This window comes from Vombatus ursinus, unplaced genomic scaffold (genome assembly GCF_900497805.2).
Source record: "Vombatus ursinus unplaced genomic scaffold, bare-nosed wombat genome assembly UNPS02011572.1, whole genome shotgun sequence".
NCBI lineage: Eukaryota > Metazoa > Chordata > Mammalia > Diprotodontia > Vombatidae > Vombatus > Vombatus ursinus.
Genome location: NW_020951350.1, coordinates 2621415 through 2642947, shown reverse-complemented (window position 1 = coordinate 2642947; position 21533 = coordinate 2621415). Strand labels below are relative to the sequence as shown.

At 41.4% G+C, this 21533-nt stretch overlaps 1 protein-coding gene across 7 annotated transcripts in view; it reads left to right on the top strand.

Annotated features, from left to right (window-relative positions):
* The first annotated feature begins 200 nt into the window (after window positions 1-200).
* BRD8 (bromodomain containing 8) overlaps window positions 201-21533 on the top strand; it is a 31079-nt gene continuing 9746 nt past the window's right edge. Inside the window, exons 1-22 of one of the 7 annotated variants that reach the window (XM_027856527.1) lie at window positions 201-245; window positions 1518-1614; window positions 3696-3765; window positions 6710-6759; window positions 6963-7085; window positions 7193-7273; window positions 7756-7820; window positions 9448-9584; window positions 10385-10603; window positions 10986-11130; window positions 11947-12039; window positions 12432-12712; window positions 12962-13477; window positions 13763-13856; window positions 14032-14078; window positions 14775-14989; window positions 15179-15271; window positions 15416-15484; window positions 16532-16709; window positions 17591-17695; window positions 18346-18390; window positions 20142-20511. In XM_027856527.1, coding sequence (XP_027712328.1) covers window positions 227-245; window positions 1518-1614; window positions 3696-3765; window positions 6710-6759; window positions 6963-7085; window positions 7193-7273; window positions 7756-7820; window positions 9448-9584; window positions 10385-10603; window positions 10986-11130; window positions 11947-12039; window positions 12432-12712; window positions 12962-13477; window positions 13763-13856; window positions 14032-14078; window positions 14775-14989; window positions 15179-15271; window positions 15416-15484; window positions 16532-16709; window positions 17591-17695; window positions 18346-18390; window positions 20142-20201 — 2802 coding nt within the window. In that variant the 5' untranslated portion in view covers window positions 201-226 and the 3' untranslated portion in view covers window positions 20202-20511. Of the gene's footprint in view, window positions 246-1517; window positions 1615-3695; window positions 3766-6709; window positions 6760-6962; window positions 7086-7192; window positions 7274-7755; window positions 7821-9447; window positions 9585-10384; window positions 10604-10985; window positions 11131-11829; window positions 12040-12431; window positions 12713-12961; window positions 13478-13762; window positions 13857-14031; window positions 14079-14774; window positions 14990-15178; window positions 15272-15415; window positions 15485-16531; window positions 16710-17590; window positions 17696-18345; window positions 18391-20141; window positions 20512-21533 lie in introns of those variants that run through there. The other 6 variants (XM_027856525.1, XM_027856528.1, XM_027856531.1 and 3 more) reach the window with 6 other exon arrangements.

Here is a 21533-nt window from a genome sequence, read left to right as displayed (position 1 = left end):
GAGCCGAGGCCACCATCCCCCGCCCTACCGTTTTCTTATCCAGAAGCTTGGCCGAAAACTAGAGGCTCCTCCCCCATGCTACTCCACCCACCCCAAATAAACTCCATTTCCCAGAAGCCATCTGGTTGTGTCGACTCAAGGACCGCACTCCATTTCCCAGAGTCCCTCGGGGCGCGGCCCGATAAGGACCTGCCCCTTCCTGAGGCTGGGAAGAGTCGGGGCCAAGATGGCGACAGGGACGGGCAGTGAGTGTCAGCGCTGCTCGGGGATGGGCCGCTGCGGCGGTTGTGACAGAACCCTCACGCCCGCTCCCCCTTCCCGCTTCCAGCTCGAGGGTTGGGGATTCGCGGAGCCCTCGGCCTGGGGGCCCTGTGCGATGCGCGCTAGGCGAGACTCGAGCTTTCCGAGGGGGCCGCCGAGGAGGGGTTGTTATGGAAGGGTTGTTGTGGAGGGGCCGTGTCGAGTGCGGAGATCCGAGGAGGTGGGGCGGGGCGGGGCAGCGCTGCTAGGCCTCAAGGCGCCGGAGAGACCCGAGGATGGAAGCTCCCGCCCGCCCTCGCTCCTCCCTCCCTGCCGCCCTCTCCGAGGGCTGCGTTCCCCGCAGCTTGGGAGGGGCGAGGCCTGCTGCGGCCTGGCCTGGGAGCGGCTCGGATTTCCTCGCTAAACGTATAGCTCGGGAGCCTGGCGTGCTTGCTTCGAGTCCGCAGGGGGCCGAGCCTTCTCTCCCGAGTGCCGCAGAGCTTTTAGAGCTGGGAGGGGCCTTAGACGTTAGGCGGCCCACCCCTCCTCTTTTTTTTTTCTTCCTTTAAAAAACAACAACAACCTTCCCTGCAGTGGAAAGATTCTGGGTTAGGAGTCAGGAGACATGGGTTCTAGCCCAAAATTGATTACTCAGTCATTTTTTAGACCTATAGCTTTCGATCTTTAGGCATCAATTTCCTAAATTGTAAACTGGTTAGGAAAAAGAGGTGTTGGATTAGATTCATTGTGGTACACGTGAAAGATCACTGGCTATTAGAGTGAGAAGGGCTGCCTCCCTTTTCTGTATCTGTAAAATAAGGGAATTGGGCTAGATACGGGGGATCTTAATTTGGAGCGTATGGGTAGGTCCTTAAATAGATTTCAATAAGTTTTTTAATTTGGATGGAAAAAAATAGATATTTCAAAATAATTGGTTTCCTTTTTATGTTATTTTATGCATTTAAAAACCTTCTGAAAAGGGAAGCCAAAGGTTTCACCAGACTCCCAAAGGGGTCCATGACACATTAAGAACCCTTGGACTAGATGATTTCTAAGGTCTTACTCAACTACCTCTTTACCTTGTTCTCAAGGTGGATTGTTGAGATTTGGAGGCATAGAGCAGGTACTGGTCCAAAATTGGTTGCTTCCCATTCTTTGATGGAAAGAGTTGTGTTGAGACCAGTCTGGTTTAGTTTAGTTGGTTGGTATACTGTTAGACCTTTGCTTGGGAGTGGTGTCTTCTCATTGGGCTCTCACTGAGTTTTCTTTTTTTACAGAACACAAACTGCTGAGTACTGGCCCCACAGAGCCTTGGTCTATTCGGGAGAAGCTATGTCTGGCCTCCTCTGTCATGAGGAGTGGAGATCAAAACTGGTAAGATACTTAGGATATCAAATGTAGGATAGCAGTAGGTTAGAACATTGAAATTGCTGAGTAACTTTCCTATACTTAGGGGTTGGTTGATTCATAGGAGCCGGGAGCTCATGTAAACCCTTTTATCTCAGACTGTTGTGAAGTTCCAGGAGAGTAAAAGAGGGGGGTCTCGAGTCCTAAGATCTAAATCTGGGACAGTTAGGTAGTGCAGTGGATAGAGCACCAGCCCTGGATTCAGGTGGACTCTTGAGTTCAAATCCAGCCTCAGACACATAACACTATCTGTGTGACCCTGGGCAAGTCACTTAACCCCATTGCCCAGCCCCCAAAAAATTTTTTTTAGCTAAATCTTTGTGATTTTCACAGTAGGATGAGCACCTCCTTGACCAGTCTTCTGATTTTTATGTTAATTATTATCACACACTTCTTAGTACTTTTTCTTCCCTCAATCTAATTCCAATTTTGGAGGGTTATATCATTAGCTTAAATGAGAACCTAGTCATTCACTAAATAGAAGATATTGTTCTTTACAGGAAACTTTCTATACTTGTTTTCTGGTGTTCACCTAGGCCCTTAGATGGAATCTTATAATGAAAAACTTGAGAACTTCTTTTTAGCAGTGACCGAATGGTTGCTGGAATTTGTAGCACTGTAGTCCTGCTTCCCATGCATCGATAGAAGTATGTCCAGTGGTGGTAGAGAATAATATCAGTTACACTCTACATACTCTCTACCTTGTAAGTAGTAACAATTCAGGAGCCATCCCTGTCTTCATAATATAATGGAAAAACTACTGGCCTTAAAGTCAAAAGACCTGGACCTGATTTCCTACCTGAATTAATATTGAACCTTGTGACCCTGGGCCTAGTTACATACCACTGTTGTGGTACTTCCTAATCTAGTGGTGCCACACTTGTGAGCAGCATGAAATTATTCCAAGGTGTCTTTAAATCCATATGTATGAAAAGCGTTGTCTTTATAACCTTTAGTTCCAACAGCTCCTATATAATTGTTGTAAATAGGGGTTGTTTCAAATATATCCAGATGCTTTGGGGATTAACAAAATGCAAATTTTTAAAAATGTTATTGATTTCTTAGTATTTTTTAGTCATTAGGTAATTCCTCAATCATTGGATGTTAATGTTAAAATTGTCACAAAGAGGTGGATTTATTTTACGTCAAAAAGGTGGTCCTCATGTGCAAAGCCTGGTAATGACTCTTAAATCTGCAGAATGGGATAACAGTACTTGTAACCCACTATGTTACAAGAGTATTGGGAAGCAATTGCTTTGGAAACCTAAAAGCACTATATAAATGTAAGTTATTACATGTAGGAGATATGATAGTGGTATTGTTGTTTTGCATCATTTTGAGAGTATAATGTGATGGAAAGAACGATGTTTTTGGTTTTGTTTTGTTTTGTTTTCCTCTCAGATCAGAGCTGAATCCTAGTTACGTCACTGTTGTATAATCCTGGGCAAATCCCACGCTCTGAGCTTTAGTTTTCTCATCTTTAAAATGAGCATGATAATACTTCTATTATTTGCCTCACTGGGTTATTGTGAAGAAATTTCTTTGTAAACCCTCAAGTGATCCATTACCAAAGACCAGAATAAACAATAAACTATGTCAATTTTTTAAACCCAACAAACCCAAATATTTAATTTTACTGTAGTATAAAATCCAGCCCAACTTTTCACAAAACATCTGGTGAAGTAGTTTGAACTGACACTATGCTTGTTTATTTTTAAGGCATTTGAGCCATAGCAAAATGAAAATACTGACATATTCCCCAAATTGATACAGCATTAGGTACTTATTCTTGCTCTTTCTCACCTAGAAATTATAATTAGAAATATTCTTTTCATTCTAAATTACTTTTATGTTTATTCACTTCCATATTCAGAGTCTGTTTCTTCACTGTTCCTAGCTATAATCCTTTTGGTTTTAAAAGTGTGGCTCCCAACCTATGGACCTGAAATTCCCAACATATCTTTTGTCTTCTCATGATGGAGTTTTATAGTGTGTTGTGGTTGGGAGACTGATGCTTTGAAGGTCCTTATTTTTTTCTTTTTTTGTAGGGTGTCAGTTAGCAGAGCAATCAAGCCCTTTGCTGAACCTGGCCGACCTCCTGACTGGTTCTCTCAGAAAGTAAGCTCCAGGGATAGTGTCCTTCTTTAGCAGTCTTTCCCACCCAGCCCTATTAATTTAACCAGAACACCTTTGCCGTGTTGCGAGAATTTAAAGCTATGCACTTTCACTGTAGGAGATCAGTGAAAATTGCTTTTTATTTCCTTGTTATCCCTCCTTCAAATTACCTGTTTGTATTGAGGGTACCATTATCCTTCCATTTACCCAGTTTTTCAGTCTTGGATTCTTTTTTTTTTTTTTTTTAATTAAACTTATTTTTTTAACTGGCCAAAAATCTTTACCACCACCAGTCATTTCCTATTGAAAAAGAAGGAAAGACAGTCATTTTAACAAATAACGTCAAAGCAAAACAAATTCCCCCATTGTCCATCTCCAAAAAAATAGATCTTTGTTTCCACTCCTGAGTCCTCACCTCTTTGTCAGGAGGCAGGCAGCTCATTCAGTCATAAGTACTCTAATTGTCATTTTGAAGTTGCCTTTTTTTTTTTTTAAACTGTTGTTGCTTTTGTATTCATTGTTCTTGAATCATTCTTGATTCTTCCTTTCCTTCACCCAGGTCTTCATCTCTCAAATCCATCCTCTTCACTATTCACACTATAACCATCCTAGTAGGTCTGGCCCTCATCACTTACTTGGACTAGAACAATAACGAGTTAGCATTGTTTCCAGCCTCCTCGACAATACGTCCTCCACAAAGTTGTCACTGATCTTTCTAAAGCACAGATCTGATTATGTTACTTGCTTTTTCAAGAACTTTCAGTGTCCCTCTTTTGACTCTAGGATAAAATAATAATAATTATAACTAACTTTTATATAGTACTTACCATGTTCCAGGCACTGTGTTAAGTGCTTTACAATTAGTATCTTATTTCTTCATCACACCAACCCTGGGATGTGGGTGGTATAATTATCCTTATTTTATAGATGAGGAAACTTGGGCAAACAAAAGTTAAATGACTTGCCCAGAGTTAGTGTTAGAGGCCAGATTTGAACTCTGGTCTTTCTAATTGCAGGCCCAGTGCTCTACCCAATTTGACACCTAGCTCCTTTACAAATTAAGCTTGGTATTTAAAGCAATTTACAGATTGGATACTGCTTATTTTTTTTTTTTTTTTATGTTTACTGTTTATTCAGGCCATTCCCTTTTCATCTCTACCTCTTAGAATCCCTAACTTCCCTGAAGCCTCAGTTCATGACCTATCTTTTATGGCATTGGTCTCCCAACTTTTTATTATACATCACTGTTTTGCCTCCACTATGTATATTTACTTACATATTATATTTGTGCAGTATTGTATTAGTGATAATCATAAAACTTAGACAAAAAATAAACATTAAAAAGATGTGAAAAAGGTTAAATAATATTTGATCCTGGTATTCATAAGAAGCCACTGGAGTTTGCATATAGGAGTGATATAGTTAGACTTACACTTCAGGAAAATCACTTTTGCAGCTCTGTGGGAAGGTCAGGGTTGAACCAGGCAGACACATTAGAAGGTTATAGATGATGAGGCCCTGAACTACCACGATAGCTGTATGAGTAGAGAAAAGGGGACAGATTGGAGAGTTTCTGTGAAGGTAGAAAGGAGGACGTAAGGAGAGTGAGGAATAGAAGATGACATCATGATTTTGAACGTAAATGACTGAAAGAGATGGTGGTTTCCTTTAATAAGAAATAGTGACTTTCAGAAGAGGAGTGGTTTTGGTGTAGTGGTTTGCTGGTAAATGTTTAACAGTTGGCACTTTGGGTGGGAGGATGTACATATAATACATTTTTAAGCTTTAATCTGCATTGTTAATATTTCTTCTACTTTAAGTTGAGATAATCAACCAGACAATAAATCAAGCCCTGATTTGTGGAGTTTGATTTCAAAGATAGAAATGTTCATGCTCAAAATTTTAACAGCTCTCTTCTGAGAGCCAGTTTAAGCTGACTTCAGTACATGGCTGGTTTGGTGGGAAAGATGATGTACTGAAATCTGTAATGTAGATCACAACTTATCCATGCCTGCTTATCCTGCGTTGTTCCTACTATCCCACAGGAAATAAAAAGTGGAAAGAGGGAACTTCACTGAGGAGGGGATGTCTAGGTGTGGAGGATGCTGAGGAGAGATAAGGCAGGAAATTGTGTGTCTGTTTGCTGCAGATGTTTGGATCAGGATTATGGCTACAACTCTTCCTCTTTCCCTCTACTCCCTCCTCTCAGGTGAAGTAGGGCAGTACTGATCAATAAGAATAAGGTCCTGTAGTTGTATTGTAACAAGCACATGCTTGGCTTTTGTGGGGATCCTGGGATATAACCCATCTTCTTATTCTCCAGTTGGTTGATTACATGTCCTTGCTATCAGACCATGGCTGTTCGGGGATGGATAGCCCCCATTTTAGAGACTAGTTTTATAATTATGAAAATGCTCTAAGAAAGCTTTCCTGCCTTTCTTAGTCATTAGTACTCCTCTTCTAGAATTACCATGTATATAGTTATCCTTCTGTAGGTTATGTCTTCCTAGTAGAATATAAGCTACTTGAAGGCAAGGAGTGTTTTGTACTTTGTTGTGCCCTCAGTTCTTAGCACACAGTATGTGTGTTTAATTGGATTCGATCGTTCTTGCGATAATAGTCCTGTGTTTCTGTTCCACTTCATCTCCCTACTTTTTCTTCAGTTGTCTTTGCAAAGACACACTTGTTCTTGGCCAGGCTTGGAACTGGTGCTAATGGACTGACTTGGTTACAAAGATTGTCTTTTAGAAGCTACTTCCTTTCCCCTCCCACAATTTGATCTCAGTTCACTGGGTTATTGAAAATCAGATCTTTCCTTGAGCGTTTATTAATAGTAATAATAGCTAACATTTATATAGTGCTTACTATGTGCCAGGTGCTATGCTAGGCACTTTATGGTTATTATTTCATTTGATTTCATTAGATTCTTGATTCTTTGTTTCCATAGCATTGTGCTTCCCAGTACTCGGAACTTCTAGAGACCACTGAGACCCCAAAGTGAGTGACAAGCCAAGGGATTTGCCAAGTGTTTCTAGGCATATTTATGAGGTAGAGGGAAGTTATTAGGAAAGTCTAGTTTTATATTGATGGGAGGTATAATTAGAGTAGAAAGTACTTATGATTGAGTGGTGGGGAAATAGGGATGTTAGTTGAATTTGGAGGTATATTCTTTTGCTGTTATGTGGATTGTTCTTTTGCAGGAGGAAACGTGGTGAAAAAGGGGAAGTGGTAGAAACAGTAGAAGATGTTATTGTTCGGAAACTAACTGCTGAAAGAGTTGAGGAGCTGAAAAAAGTAATTAAGGAGACACAGGAAAAATACAGGTATTAATCACAGTCAAGAAATAGTGACTTTTAGTACTGGGCCAGAGTAGAAGGTAGGTGTTGAAAATTGGATAGAAACCAAAAAATCTTTTTTTCTCTCCCTGAAGACAACTGAAGAAAGATGCAGAGCTTATCCAAGCTGGACATATGGACAACCGACTCGATGAACTGTACAATGACATTGCAATGTGGGTAGTATTGGTCTCATCTCTGTGGATCTTTTCTCTTTCCCCTAGAGAAAAATCTATTCCATATATTCTGCTTGCTATCCCTTTAGACTCTAGAGACAGTCTTAAAGGGAAAAGCTGCCAGGTAGCTTACATAGCTACAATGACCTATGTAGAGCTGGTTCTAGAAGATGATTTCCACAAACACTGCCACATTGTTACAGTAACCTGGCTTTTATCCCCAATGCCAAATTTAGCATTTTACACCTGAATAGGCACTTAATAAATTTTGGTGCAATTGAATTGGTTCTCATTGGAAAATGTTGGTACTCTGCCTGAGTCTAGAACTCATAGATGAGCTTGATTGCATTCCTTTTTGGCTTCACTGATGAGGGATTCTGTAAAAGAGGCCTGGCTCAGCCTAGCAAGAGTATTCCTGGGACCACTGTGGAATTGGAGAAATAGAGTTAACTGGCAGCTAACACCTAATGTCCTCTGCCCAGGAAAAAGAAACTGGAGGAAGAAGAAGCTGAAGTGAAGAGGAAGGCTACAGATGCTGCATATCAGGGTGAGCGGAGACACAAGGTATTCTTTTCAGAGTTAGAAAATATGGCATTGTAGGTTATGTTACAGAAAGATAACTGGCCTTTCAAATCACGTCACAATTTTTCTTCTCTCCTTTTTCATGTTTACTGAACTAAGCCTACAAATACAGCTAGAAGGCCAAAATAATCTTTTGGAAAATGAGACTTTTGAGCTCTGCTTGATCCTCATCTGACCCTAGCTGGGTGTGATTAGAAGACAGCACAGGATTGTTGGGACATCAAGCTTTAGAAATTAAATACTTCTTAAATTAAGGCTCATTCAGTGTAGGTTTGAATAGTTTTCAAAAGAGGAAACATAGCTTATGAATAATTACTTGAAAAAATGCTCAAATTTGTTAATCAAAAAGATGTAAATTAAAATAACTGCAATATTATCTCACATCAATTTGGCAAAAATAATCAAACTGTAATTCGTTGCTGACAAATTGTGAAACAGGTATACTTCTTCATTACTGATGGAATTGTAGGCTTGAATCTTTTTGGAGCACAGTCTGGTGGTATGAATTAAAGATTGTGTTTTAAAAAAAAATGATACTCATGGTCTAATAATTCTGTTGTTGGGACCATACCCTGAAAAAGTTAAACAAAAAACACTGCCTGTTCAAAAGATTTTCACAGCAGCACAGTTGGTAATTATAAAAAAAGACTGGGAATAAGCTAAATGTTCAACAAAAGGGAAATGGTTACATAAATTTAGGTATATCAATGTAATGTAATGCCATGGTATGATTAAGATCAAACATGAATAATACAAATATATCTGGAAAGACCTTTTTGTAAAATAGTGTAGGACTAAGGACTGGGCCTTTGATTTCATCGGTTTAACAAACACCTTCTAATTCGAGTTGGCACCTTCTTGGCTATTTACAATCTTAGAGAGTTGCATAGAGGTTTAGCGATTAGCCGAGGATCCCTTGAGCTAGTAGGTGTCAGAGGCTGGTCTTTGAACTCCAGTCTTCTGCGTTCTAGACTTCTCAAATCACTACACCGTTATAGTCTCTATATAATGTGAATAAGGCAAAGCAAGAAAAACAGAACCAGAAGAAAAGAGTGTATCTTATGACCAAATAAGAAGAGTGAATGTGAGAAGAGACAGAGACTTATTTAGAGGGAGTGACAGAAAAATATTTTATTTTTTATACTTTGAAGCTAATTTAAATATATGTGGCTACTAAACTTTTTTATTAATGTTCAATACTAAGTTTGCAGTAAATATTTTTTTTTAATAACTTTATTCACATGGTAGCAAGGGAGCTTAGTCATTAATTTATTGTGACCACTGAACCATAGAGATCTTTCTAAGTATAAACTGCCTCTGAAGAAAGGTGACATGATAATGAACACTGTCTGACACCATGGACCATTAGGATTATGAAATGAGTTTGCTGGGTAATTGATAAGGAAATTGAACTTAAGGAAGAAATTAAATTGAAAGAAAATGCTTTTCCATATTAGGTAAAAGAAAGCAAAGGACACTGGTTTTCTTGCCCTAAGTTTGTTTTAATGCCACAACATGGCTTTTTAGTATATACAAACTAGTGTCTTTATTCTGTCTTGAGACTTTAGGTGTTATTCTTTTGTGTATTCTAGCTCGACAGGCAGTGAAAACACCTCCTCGGAGGTTGCCAAGTGTGATGGTCCGATCACCTGCAGGCTCTACTTCTCCAGGAGGTGACTATCCACTGGGAGACTTGGCTCCATCAGCTATTGAAGAAACCAGTCCTGGAGTAAGTATGTTTTTATCTTTGGTGAAGTCACTAAAGCCAGCAGAGGGCAGGGAAATAAGGAAATCATTTAAATCCTCTTCCAAATTTTTCTCCTGTTACAAAAATTGAGGGGCAGCTAAGTGGATAGAGTGCCAGGCCTAAAGTCAGGAAGACTCATCTTCCTGAGTATAAATCTGGCCTCAGACACTTAATGTGACTCTGGGCAAGTCACACCCTGTTTGCCTCCGTTTCCTCATCTGTAAAATGAGCTGGAGAAGGAAATGACAAACCCCTTCAGTATCTTTACCAAGAAAATCCCAAAAAGGGATCGTGACTGAAAAATGACTGAACAGTGAAAATTTAAGTCCTAATTTTTTGTGTTCCATGTATTGTGCTGGAGGAGGGCATAATGACTGACTTGTGGAAAAACTGAATAATAAAATGTTAATTGTTAGGGGTTTGCTAAGGTCTCTAGGCATATGAGAATTGAAGCCAGGTATTTTGCTTTCTAGATTCAGAAATAAAAATTGATGAGAAATTTGACACACTTGATCTAATTCATTGTTAGCAAAGTGGGAGTGAGCAGTTTCTACTGAGGGGATTGGAGGGAATTTATTGTTGGTTTGGGTGGCCAAAACAATTCTTTATGTTGTCTTGTGAATAGGAGCTATTTAGAAAGTGTTTCTAGGCATTCTGCTTGGGACTTAGATTGGAGGGGTTGGAAGTGAGGAGTACCATACAGATAAGAGAGACTAACCCTTCCAGATTAGTAGAAACCTTGAGTGTGAGAAGTCAGATACAGCTTCTCTGTTGTCTCTTAGGTAACCCCTGGGACACTGCCGAGTACCCCAGTTACCTCGTTTCCTGGGATTCCTGACACCCCTCCTCCAGGCTCTGCACCCTTAGAAGCCCCCATGACCCCAGTCACAGATGACTCACCCCAGAAAAAGATGCTTGGACAGAAAGCAACTCCACCCCCCTCCCCTCTGCTGTCAGAGCTCTTGAAGAAGGGCAGCCTCCTGCCTACTAGCCCCAGACTGGTATGGAGACTTCTGTGGGTGTTTGAGAGCTATAATGATTCAGTACTTGGAAGGGAGTGTCTGGGGCTTAAAATGTTTGGGTTTTTGTTTTTTTTTCCCCCTTAGAAAGGTCCAAAAGTGGGAGTGGTCTCCTAGCTCTTTTACAGGGTGCTTTGAGTCCTGAGGCATCTGAACCACAACTTTCTGAGATCTCTTCCCTAGAGAACCTCTTTCTATCAAATGGGAACCTGTGTGTTTGTGGGTCTGGAATTTTTTTCCTATCAGATGGAGTATAGGCTTAGTTTTTATAAAGTTTGATCCATTACAGGAGTTTCTTTGGGTAGATTGGGAGAATCTCAAATGTAGAAGAGAGATGACCTTCACCTCTCTTCTTCTCTGATAGGTCAGTGAGAGTGAGATGACTGTGGCTTCTGGCCACCTGAACAGTGCAGGTGTTCTCCTCGAGGTAGGCGGGGTCCTTCCAATGATGCATGGAGGGGAAATGCAGTCAACACCCAGCACTGTTGCAGCCTCTCCTGCTGCCTCAGGTAAGTCTCGCTGCTCTTTCCTTTTGTTTCTTTCAGGGTTGTTAAGCTTGGTGCAGTTACTGGTGCAGTTTTAGTGATTGTTGAAATATAGCTAATATCATTCAAAGATGGGTGGTGGTTTGGGGTTGGTTTGTTTTTTTGACGCTTCAGCCTTACCTCATACTGTTTGGTTCACAAACCTCATAAAGCTTCAGAATTCGAAACCCCTCAACTCCACCACACCCCTGAAGAAATGAATAGCATAGACTGGATAAACTTTAGTGTGAAGAGATGGGAAGGGAGAGGGTGGGGTGACCTGGACAGTGAATGAAGGGTTCATGTTGTTGGTAGAGCTGGTATTAGTTGTAGTGCTTAGGTAAAGTTGTGTTTGGGCAGTTATGACCTATCACTGTAGCTGGGAAAAAGAAGATGATTGTGTTGATTTTGTCAGAATTGGGGACTTTATTTGTGTAAACTTTTTTTTGTTCATTTACCTATCAGATGCCATGTGATGAGCATCCTGGTGGCTCATTTCTGTCGTAGATAATGACTAAAGGTTTCCTTAGTGATGTATGTGTTGGGCCTATTCAACACAAAAACTTCTTTCATCCTCTGATTTCTAGAGAACGATTGTTAATTGAGTCTTAGAGAAAGTAGCTGTTGCTTTCTGTTCATGTGCTTTTCCGCCAATTCCGTTTTGTGTACCTCTTTGTCTGTTAGGTGCTCCTACTCTTTCCCGGCTTTTAGAAGCTGGTCCTACACAGTTCACCACACCTCTCACTTCCTTCTCTGCTGTTGCCAGTGAGTCTCCAGCTAAACTTCTACCACCCCCTGTAGAGTCTGTACCCCAGGCTACCATTGTCATGATGCCTGCCCTGCCAGCACCATCCTCTGCTACAGCTGCTGCCACATCAGAAAGTGTAGTTCCAGGTGCGTCCCTGACCCAGACATTCAAGAAACCACTTGCTCCAAGATTGCAAAATTCCCCTGTGGGCTTCGGAGAGGAAAAGTATGACTAAGAACATCAGCCCCAGTTCAGAACTTTATTTTCTTTATCCACAGACTGATGCTCTTAGAAAAATGTGTGAGGGAAGGTGGGTGGCTTTTGTGTCATGGAAAAGCAGGTGGGTGGATATTATTAGGGGCCAGGTTCTTGCTTTGCCTCCTGGACGAAATTGGGGAAGGATAAACAGTCATGAAAGTTCTTATTCTTGGTCTAAATGGATAGGTACTTAATACTTACCTCTCTCAGGTATGGTATCTTTGGTGGTCAGTTTGTACCTAATAAGTTCGTGAGGTGTTTTATTCTTCTTGTTATTTAGTAAGTCAGCCTGACACTCGTGTACCTATGGAAGCTGTGAGTGATCAGCACACTGTGACTGTTTCCATGGACAGCAGTGAAATTTCCATGATCATCAATTCTATCAAAGAGGAATGTTTCCGATCTGGGGCAGCTGAGGCCTCTGGAGGATCAAAAGTCCCCAGCATTGATGGGAAAGAAGATTTGGACCTGGCAGAGAAGATGGACATTGCTGTATCTTACACAGGAGAAGAGCTGGACTTTGAGACTGTGGGAGATATCATCGCCATCATTGAAGACAAGGTAAGTGCCCAGCTGAGGCTAAGAGTTTTCCCTAAGCCTTGTGCAAGATTCCTCTCCCCAGCCTCTCCTCACTCCCTGAATGAGAATTGCTAGAAATTTCTCCTGCTTCTGTCCCTGTCTTCCTTTTGTGGCCCAAAGGAAAGGTGCTGACCCCATGGTCTGAGACTTAAGATTCAGGCCATCTCCTAATGAAATTGGTGGGTTGAGGCTTCACTTGATGGCCTCATTAGTCTGTCTGTTATGGAACAGGTGGATGACCATCCAGAAGTCCTGGATGTGGCAGCTGTGGAAGCTGCCCTGTCATTCTGTGAAGAAAATGATGACCCCCAGTCTCTGCCTGGCCCTTGGGAGCATTCTCTTCAGCCGGAGCAGGAGAAGTCAATCCCTCCTCCCCCAGCAGATATGACCGTTAAGCAAGAGAGGCTTGACTTTGAGGAACCAGAGACCAAGGGAATCCGTGATCTGGTGGACATAGTGGAACCGAGTGCTGAGATCAAGGTTGAACCGGCAGAGCCAGAGCCCAGTCATCCCAGCCCTGAAGCATCAGCTGGAGCTGTTATAACAGCAAATGCAGAGCCACCTGAGCTTAAAAGTCAAGATGTAGAAGAGGAACCCAGAGAACCCAGAGGTGCTATTGCTGCTGCTGCCACCCCTGCTGCCACGACCACTGCCATTGCTGCCGCAGCAACAGCAGCAGAGATTTCTGAAGTGGAGACTTTGATTGGGAAAGTCGATGAGACGGCACATCCCACAGTAAAGATAGAGGTATCAGAAGAGTGGGTAATAGGTTACATTAAGGTAGAGAAGTGACAGAGGGCACACTTTTCTTTTTCCCAGTGCCATAGCACTGATTTGAGTTTTTCTTAGTAATGCTATGTTGAGTACTACCTGAACCCCATAAACCATGATAAGGAGAATTCTATTCTACTCCTGCTTATTATACAAGCTAGATCTGTGGTTGAGTACGTAGATGGGACTTGGCATTTCTCTTTTTGGTCTCATTGTCAGTCAGATTTTCAGAAACTGAATGTTATGTGTTTTTCTCTTTAGGCTTCTCCTGAAAGTGTGATGTCTCTCCCACATGGTCAGAATTCCAGTGAAGACCCTTCCGAGACAGATAATCAACACAAGTTTGAGTTGTCAGGTAAATTAAGAAAGTTATGTTTTCCAGCCAACCAACTCAGTGGAATCAATTCTTATTCTTGACATATTTTGAAGTATGGGTAGGCAGCAGGGGAGCACAGGTCAGCATGGAAGGGGAAGAGCAGAAGAGGAAGAAATTTGTGAGAAACACTTGAAGATATCTCTTTTCTCTGCAGATTCGATGAAAGAAGAATCAGGAACTATTTTTGGAAGCCAGATAAAGGTAATTTAGCATTTTCTTTCTTCCTGTCTTGTGACTCAATTTTGTGTAGCAATGCCTCTAAATTTCAACATTTTTCTCCCAAATTTTTCTGAGACTAGAGTGCTTGGGGGTAAATGGAACAGTTGATTCTAGGGATTGAGCAAAATTGATAATCTCTAGTATAAACTGTGTTCATTTCTTATGTCAGAGCAACTTAAAGCTCATCTTAGTGCTTTTTACAGATAGAATGCTTTTGATAAGCCTTGGAAATACCAGAGAGTGGTACCAGAGTAAAGATCTGTGTAGGCAAGAAAAGAGATTTCATTTCAAAAAAGACAAATTGTCTATCCGAAGAGAAAATAAAATCTTAAGTTTTTTTCTGCCTCTCAGTCACTGCAGCTTTCCAGTTTTCAGAAAGTAGTTAAAGTTGGACTTGTAAAATGACACACCACATTAAATTCATTCATTTCTGTGCCTTCGAAAGCCAAGGATAGAAGTTTAGGCTTAACTAGAAACTTAACATTTTAAGTTCCCAGGTGTGTTAAGCTTTTATAAAACCAAAATTCCTTGACGTAAATACAAGTAATATTTGAACCTATGTGTAGTGCAGGTGGATGAGAGACAGTCAATAAATGTGAGTGTTAGGCTGTCCTTATAACTAATCTAACTTGATTCCCAAACCAGAAATTTGCTGATTGTAACTCTTTTATGTCCCAGAATGCCCCAGGTGAGGATGAAGATGAAGATGGGGCCAGTGAAGCAGCCAGCCTAGAAGAACCCAAGGAGGAAGACCAGGGAGAGGGTTATCTGTCAGAAATGGATAATGAGCCTCCTGTGAGCGAGAGTGATGATGGCTTTAGTATTCACAATGCTACTCTCCAGTCTCACACTTTAGCAGACTCCATCCCCAGTAGCCCTGCATCTTCACAGTTGTGAGTATCGAATGCTCTTAGGGTTCCCAGGGTAGGGAGGGTAAGAAATAGGAATTCGCCGTTTTCTCTATTTCACCTTCTCATCCTTTTTTGTCTCAGAGTTGACTGAGGGCCCTGGAAGTGTATTCTATTGGACCTGTGCCTAATGTAGGACTCCTTCATCTTACAACTCCTTTTTTTTTTTTCCAGTTCTGTTTGCAGTGAGGATCAGGAAGCAATTCAGGCCCAGAAGATATGGAAGAAAGCCATCATGCTAGTATGGAGAGCTGCAGCTAATCACAGGCAAGTAAGATTTTTGTCAGGTTAGAAGCAGGCTTCTCTCTGCTCATGCAAAAAGTGTTCAAATAATATTAGTCTGTGTAACCACAAATGTTACTCATATCTATACTAGTAAAATGAATTTTTAATGACTTTTATTTTGGATAGGTATGCCAACGTCTTCTTGCAACCTGTCACAGATGACATAGCACCTGGCTACCATAGCATTGTACAGAGGTAAGCAATGTTCCTGGCACTTGGAGCAGACATGCGTCTTGGAGAAAACCTAGCAAATTTTACATTCACTTAAACAATTATTACAATACTTCCTTATAAAGAAATTGTTGAAAAAAGTGTTCCTGCCTTTGTGCAACTTAAAAGAATACATAATGAATGCATTAAAAAGGTAGAAAAAAAAATGAACTCCAGGGGGCAAAAGGTGGAAATCAGCTGGGATGGGGAAAGGTGCAGGGATCAATAATAAGCATTTGTTAAGTGCCCACACTGTATCAAATGCTGGTTTTATAAAAACATTCTATAGAATTTATTAACGTGTGGCATTTGAGATGAGCTTTAAATGATAGGTAGGAATTTTAACAAGTAAAGAGGGAAGACATTCCAAACATAAAGAAGAGTGTGAGTGAGGATGTAGAGGCAGGAAAGCACCAGCTATGTTCAAAGGCAAGGAGTCCTTTTGGATGGAAAGCAAAGTATGGAGTAGAGAATAATATGGAATGAAAGTAGAAAGGTAGGGGTTGTACCAGATTGTGGAGGACCTTGAATGCGAGATGAAGAAGATGGAATTCTGTTTACTAGTAGGCAAAAGAGAGTCACTGAAGATACTCAAGTGTGATTGAAACTTGAGAAAAATTAGTCCAGCCATGAGAAATGGAGAGGAAATGATTTATTAGGAGGCTATTTCAGTAGTTTGGGCATATGGCAGTGAGGGCTTCAACTAGAGTGGTGATTGAGAGTGTGACTAAAATTAAATGAAACTGGTAATTTCAGCAGCATCAGTATGGTAAGCACTGGTATGCAGAATATATGGATGATACAGCTGCTGGTTTTTCAGAGCGTAGTGTCATAGCTTTTCCATCACCAAAGTTCTTTGTACAACATTTATTTGCCTCTTGGTTAATAGTCAATTAATACTGATCGTTCTGGAGTTGGGGGCTAGAGTGATGACAGTTGTGGTCTGAGTGTAGTCTAGATAGAGCTGCTGTCTTCCAAAAATTCAGAAGCAGCACCTTATTCATTATTGTTTACCCTGTGCTCCCTTTCTAGGCCTATGGATTTGTCAACCATTAAGAAGAACATTGAGAACGGGCTAATAAGGACAACAGCTGAATTCCAGCGAGACATCATGCTGATGTTCCAGAATGCTGTGATGTACAATAGCTCTGACCATGATGTCTACCACATGGCTGTGGAGATGCAGAGGGATGTTTTGGAACAAATCCAGGTAATGGCAGAATCCTTGTTGCTTAGCCTCTGAGTGAAAGGGGCCATACAAGTCGAGACATAGCCATGGTGTAGTGCATAGGTGTCAAACGCAAACGCTTAGGGATCTCTGCCAGCCAAATAGTGACTTTAAAAAACAAAAGAACATTATGTTGTATTGTATTTTTGTTTATTTTGTTAAACATTTCCTGATTACAATTTAATCTGGCTCTGAATTTGACAAATCTAGTGCAGTGTCTACAGGACCAGTCTTGGAGTCAGGATAAGTTGGTTTCCTATCCCAGCTCTGTCACATTTTGGCTTGGTGACACTTGACAAGTCTCTCCACCTCTTGACACCCCAGTCAGTTTTCTACGACTATAAGATGCAGAACAGTTGTCAATCTGCATTGGTAGAGGGAGTTTCCTTACCAGGGAGTTCCCTACCTCAAAGAAATCACCAGAAAATAAAATTAGTCATGGCATGAAGTAATGTGATTTTGTAGCCCTGGGGATCCCAGCTAGGAAACACAAGGTTGTTCGGCCACTTTTGAATGTTCCACCTATAGTTTTGAAAGTCAGCAGAAAAGCTCTACAAATAATTAACATCTTCTCTACCTCTGTCCTTTTGCTTCATTGCCAAACTCCCAAACCAAACCTCCCACATACTTGTAGAAGTGCTATAGAATTCGGATGTTACATTTATGCAACTAGTGTCTGTCTTTCCTAAAGCTTATGCTGTTAACTCTACCAGCTTGTTACTTAACTAAATGATATGGAGTATGAGACGATCCGTATTTAATAATCTTGTGCTTTGCCCACTGAAATTCTTGTCCTTGCTGCCATTGCCAGTCTTTTAGTGGCAACACTAAACTCTTCCAACACTCTTGTCTTCTCCCAACAGCAATTCCTGGCCACACAGCTGATCATGCAGACATCTGAGTCTGGAATCAGTGCCAAAAGCCTTCGAGGGAGGGATTCTACCCGAAAACAGGATGCTTCAGAGAAGGTGAGGGAGCCAGGCTATACCTGTGCCTAGAATAAATCTGTATTACAGAGATCTTGGTGGTAGAAAACCAAAAGACATCTAAGAAAGCTGCTGCTCCCAACCCACAAATACACATAGACCTTTAGGACTTTAGCAATATTTATAGTCAGTTGGATGCCTTATAATTTGGAAGCTATACCTTTTATCAATAGTTAGACCTCTGGGTGTTGGATACGCCGCTCCCAGAAGTCCTGACGTTCTCCCCGTAGCACGGTGGATGTTTTCTCCCAAACCAAACATTGAAGAAGCCGGGAGTGACTGAGAGAGACAGATCCAGTCACTTGGGGGAAACCGTAAGTTGAGTGAGTGATCTTGCTGGGGACAGCACTTTCAAGGTGGGGAAAGCTACTCCATTTGCTAGGGTTTGGGTGCCAGTGAATTCCCATGCTAGAGGCTTAATGGTCAGATTGCTTTTAGATCTATTTCACAATGTCCTTTCCTTTTGTTCTTGAGTTTTAAAAATTTGTGTCCATGTCCATATCTGTGTGTGTTTGTGTGTGTGGATATACGTTTGTTTGTGTATGGTGCTCGAGGCCCTGTCCTAAAGTGTGGGTTGCTTGTGGCTGAGAGTTTCCGTGGAACCTGATCAGTGTTTGTTTGTCCTCTAACAGGACAGTGTCCCCATGGGCTCTCCTGCCTTCCTTCTCTCTCTCTTTGTAAGTATTGAATGGCTGCAAGGGATGTTGATGCCACAAATGTTTTCAGCTCCTGGTAGGGGAGGGTGGTAGAGGGAAAACTGACATGCAGAGCTTAGCAATGTCTTGAACTTATATTTATTCAGGTCACTGAGTAAGAAGTGTTTTTCTCTACTATATTCCTGTCTTCTATGCATGCATGTGTGTATGTGTGTGTGTGTGTGTGTGTGTGTGTGTGTGTGCTGGGTGGGTACTGCTTATGTGATAAGGAGTCACTGGGCTAGGGTTATGTGTTCTTTGCGTGGTGTTATGAAGGATCTAGAATGCGTATTCTTTTCTTTCCTTCTCTCCATCTTTTTTATAGGACCAAACTATAAGTTATCCCTTTGCAAATGAAAGGTTATCAAAACAGTTGTTGGCTGACTTTCTAACAGCTTCTTATCCTTGCAGATATTCAGCATCTGTCCTCATTTCCTCCTCTAAAATAAGTTAAAGGACCAAGTATACCAGAGGGTCTTGCGCAGTGATAATACAAGGGGGTGGGGCAGGGATGAGGGAGTCACTGGAGTGGCCAGCCTAAGTTTGCTTTATGGAATCAAGAAGTGGTTTTGACTTTTCTTTCTCCACTTGGTTCATTGTGGGTCAGAGAAGCAGCATGGTGTGATAAACACCAGACTAAGAATTAGAAAAACTGATCACTTAATACTAGCTTTGTCCACTAATTTTCTTTGTGACCTTGGGCAAGTCAGTTTATCTGTGCCTCATTTATACATTTCTTCTGCATAATAGAACTAATGATACCTGTGTTACCTACCTCACAGGGATGTTGTGAGGACAGAATTAAACTGTAGTTGTGAAAATGGTTTGAAAGAGTTAAGTGCTATACAAATGCAAGATGGTGGTATTTTTATTATTCTTCCTGTTGCTTCACAGGCAACCTGTGTCCTTGAGTTGGGAACAGACAAATTTTTAAAGACTTGGCAAATTAGTAACAAAAATTTACTGGCCCACCAAAGATGTTCACTAGCTCATCTTCTCCCATAGGCTTCCCAGCCTGTACTACCGAAAGAACAAATTAAATACAATCACCATTCTTTCCTACTGGCCTGCTGCCCATCATCAGTGACTCTGGATCACCCAGACAGGTGTCTGGCTGCTGCAAGGCTGGTTTATAGGATTGGTCTTCTAACCTTTATCTATTGAAGACAGCAAAATATTGCACAAGAGGAAGGAGCTGGGCTGCAGGGAGAGAGCAGCAGATGGAAAGAAGCCTTCTGATTATCCTGCCCTCATGGAAAGCAGCTGTCAGGAGGTGCTAGGGAGCTAGTGCCAGGGTCAGTCGGCAGGAAAGGCCTTTCTTGTAGGGACCCCAACAGCTGGACAGGTACGTTAGCCAAGAATCTCGCTGTTCACTGCCCTTTCTGACTTTCTATCTTTTTTTTGACTCTTCCTGTCCCTTTGCACAGGGATCTGGGAACTGTGGGTGGGGTAACTAAGATTCATTCTGTGGGGACCCCCAAGGTGAATGCTAAAGGCCTCTGTTTTGGGTTTGAACAGGATTCCCTATCCTGTATCTCCCCTGCATCTCCTCTCACATACCACCAGGTGCTCTTCAGCCACTTTGTGGGAAGACAGAAATGCACCACATTTCCTTGGATTCCTCTGCTGATTTGTCTCCTGAGAAACTTGACTCCCAAGCGTGCCGGGTCCCACCTTCCCTTAACCATTGATTCCTCTCTGACGCTTCCTTTCTTTGTTTGCCTGTCATTTAGGATGGGGGCACAAGAGGGCGCCGCTGTGCCATTGAAGCTGACTTGAAGATGAAGAAGTGAGACTTTAGATCACCTTCTTTCTGCGTGGAAGCCGAGAGAAAAGAAGAGAAAAGAAGATGAGCTTGGGCTTGTTGGCCTTGCTCCTAGGATGGAACAAGAGGCGTCTGGGCGACTGCACAGACCAAGGAAACCTCTCGGAGAGGCAGAGCCCTCAGTGGACTGCCCGTTTTAGGGCAGAAGTGATGACCTATGTTCATGTCCCCATGTGTAGCTAGCAATTGTGGCTAGTTTGTATTGTCATGTGAAGTGTACAGACTTTTTTAAACCTGTGAAGTGTCTATGTATACAATAAACTCTAGAAGAAAGAAAACCTTGCCATTTTGTGTGCTCATTTTCAGTCTCGATGGCTTTCTTTATGAGGTCAGCCAGCCTCTGTGTGTATTCAATTGTCTCACCATTTTTTGGGCTTGAGACTACAAGAGGGGAAAATTGTCTGTAAGATATCAAGTGTGTTCCCATGGTGGGTGATGAGAGAAGGTAAGTAACTACCCACAATTTAAATCCATATGTTTAGCTAGTGGCATTGTGGAGTAGAGGCCAGCATTTAGTTTTTTTGATGGAATTCTCCTCAGAGTAGAGTTTAGCCAATGCGTAGACATATAGGAAGGATTATCCTTCATTTCAGTGATGTCAGCCACCTTTGCAGATAGCATTTCTAGGAGAAGACTGCCTTCTATTCTTTTCCCTGTTTGCATTGAAGCCTCAGCTTACTCTGAATTTTTGTGTCTGTTTTGGAAATGGATTTCCAAGATTTTTATGTGAAGGGTGAATAATGCCTTTTAAATTTATTTTTTGATTTGGCCAACCTTACTCTAGCTTCTTTCATTGATTCCTAGCTTACAGATGAAGAAAGGGTCATTTTCATGATAATCTTGTACTCATTACAGAGAGATTATGGGTAATTAAAAGAATGGTATCTATAAAGTATTTTGAGATCTTTGGAGGAAGGTGTGTTAAAGTGTAAGCGAATGTTAACTGTGGTTAAAAATCGCAAAGGCTCTAGCCTTGACAAATAGAAGCACTTAACTGAGTTTAACTTTCTGCGCTATTACTTGGTGTTAAGGGGGATACTAAAGTCCCTGTGGCATGAAAGTCTTTTCTAGTCAAGTTGTAGACAGAAGAAATGGAAGTCATTTTCAAGTTGTTTGTGAACATGAAGTGCTGTGATAGAATGTCGAAGTCAAAGACGTACAGAAAAGAACTTTGTGGTGGAAGTGAGCACTGAAGGTCCTATTGGCTGTGTGGGTTGATGGAGAGGTTGAAGGGTGTTTTACGTGAGCATGGAGGCAGAAGGGAGTAGAACTTTTATGGTGAGTGATAGACTGATGAGTT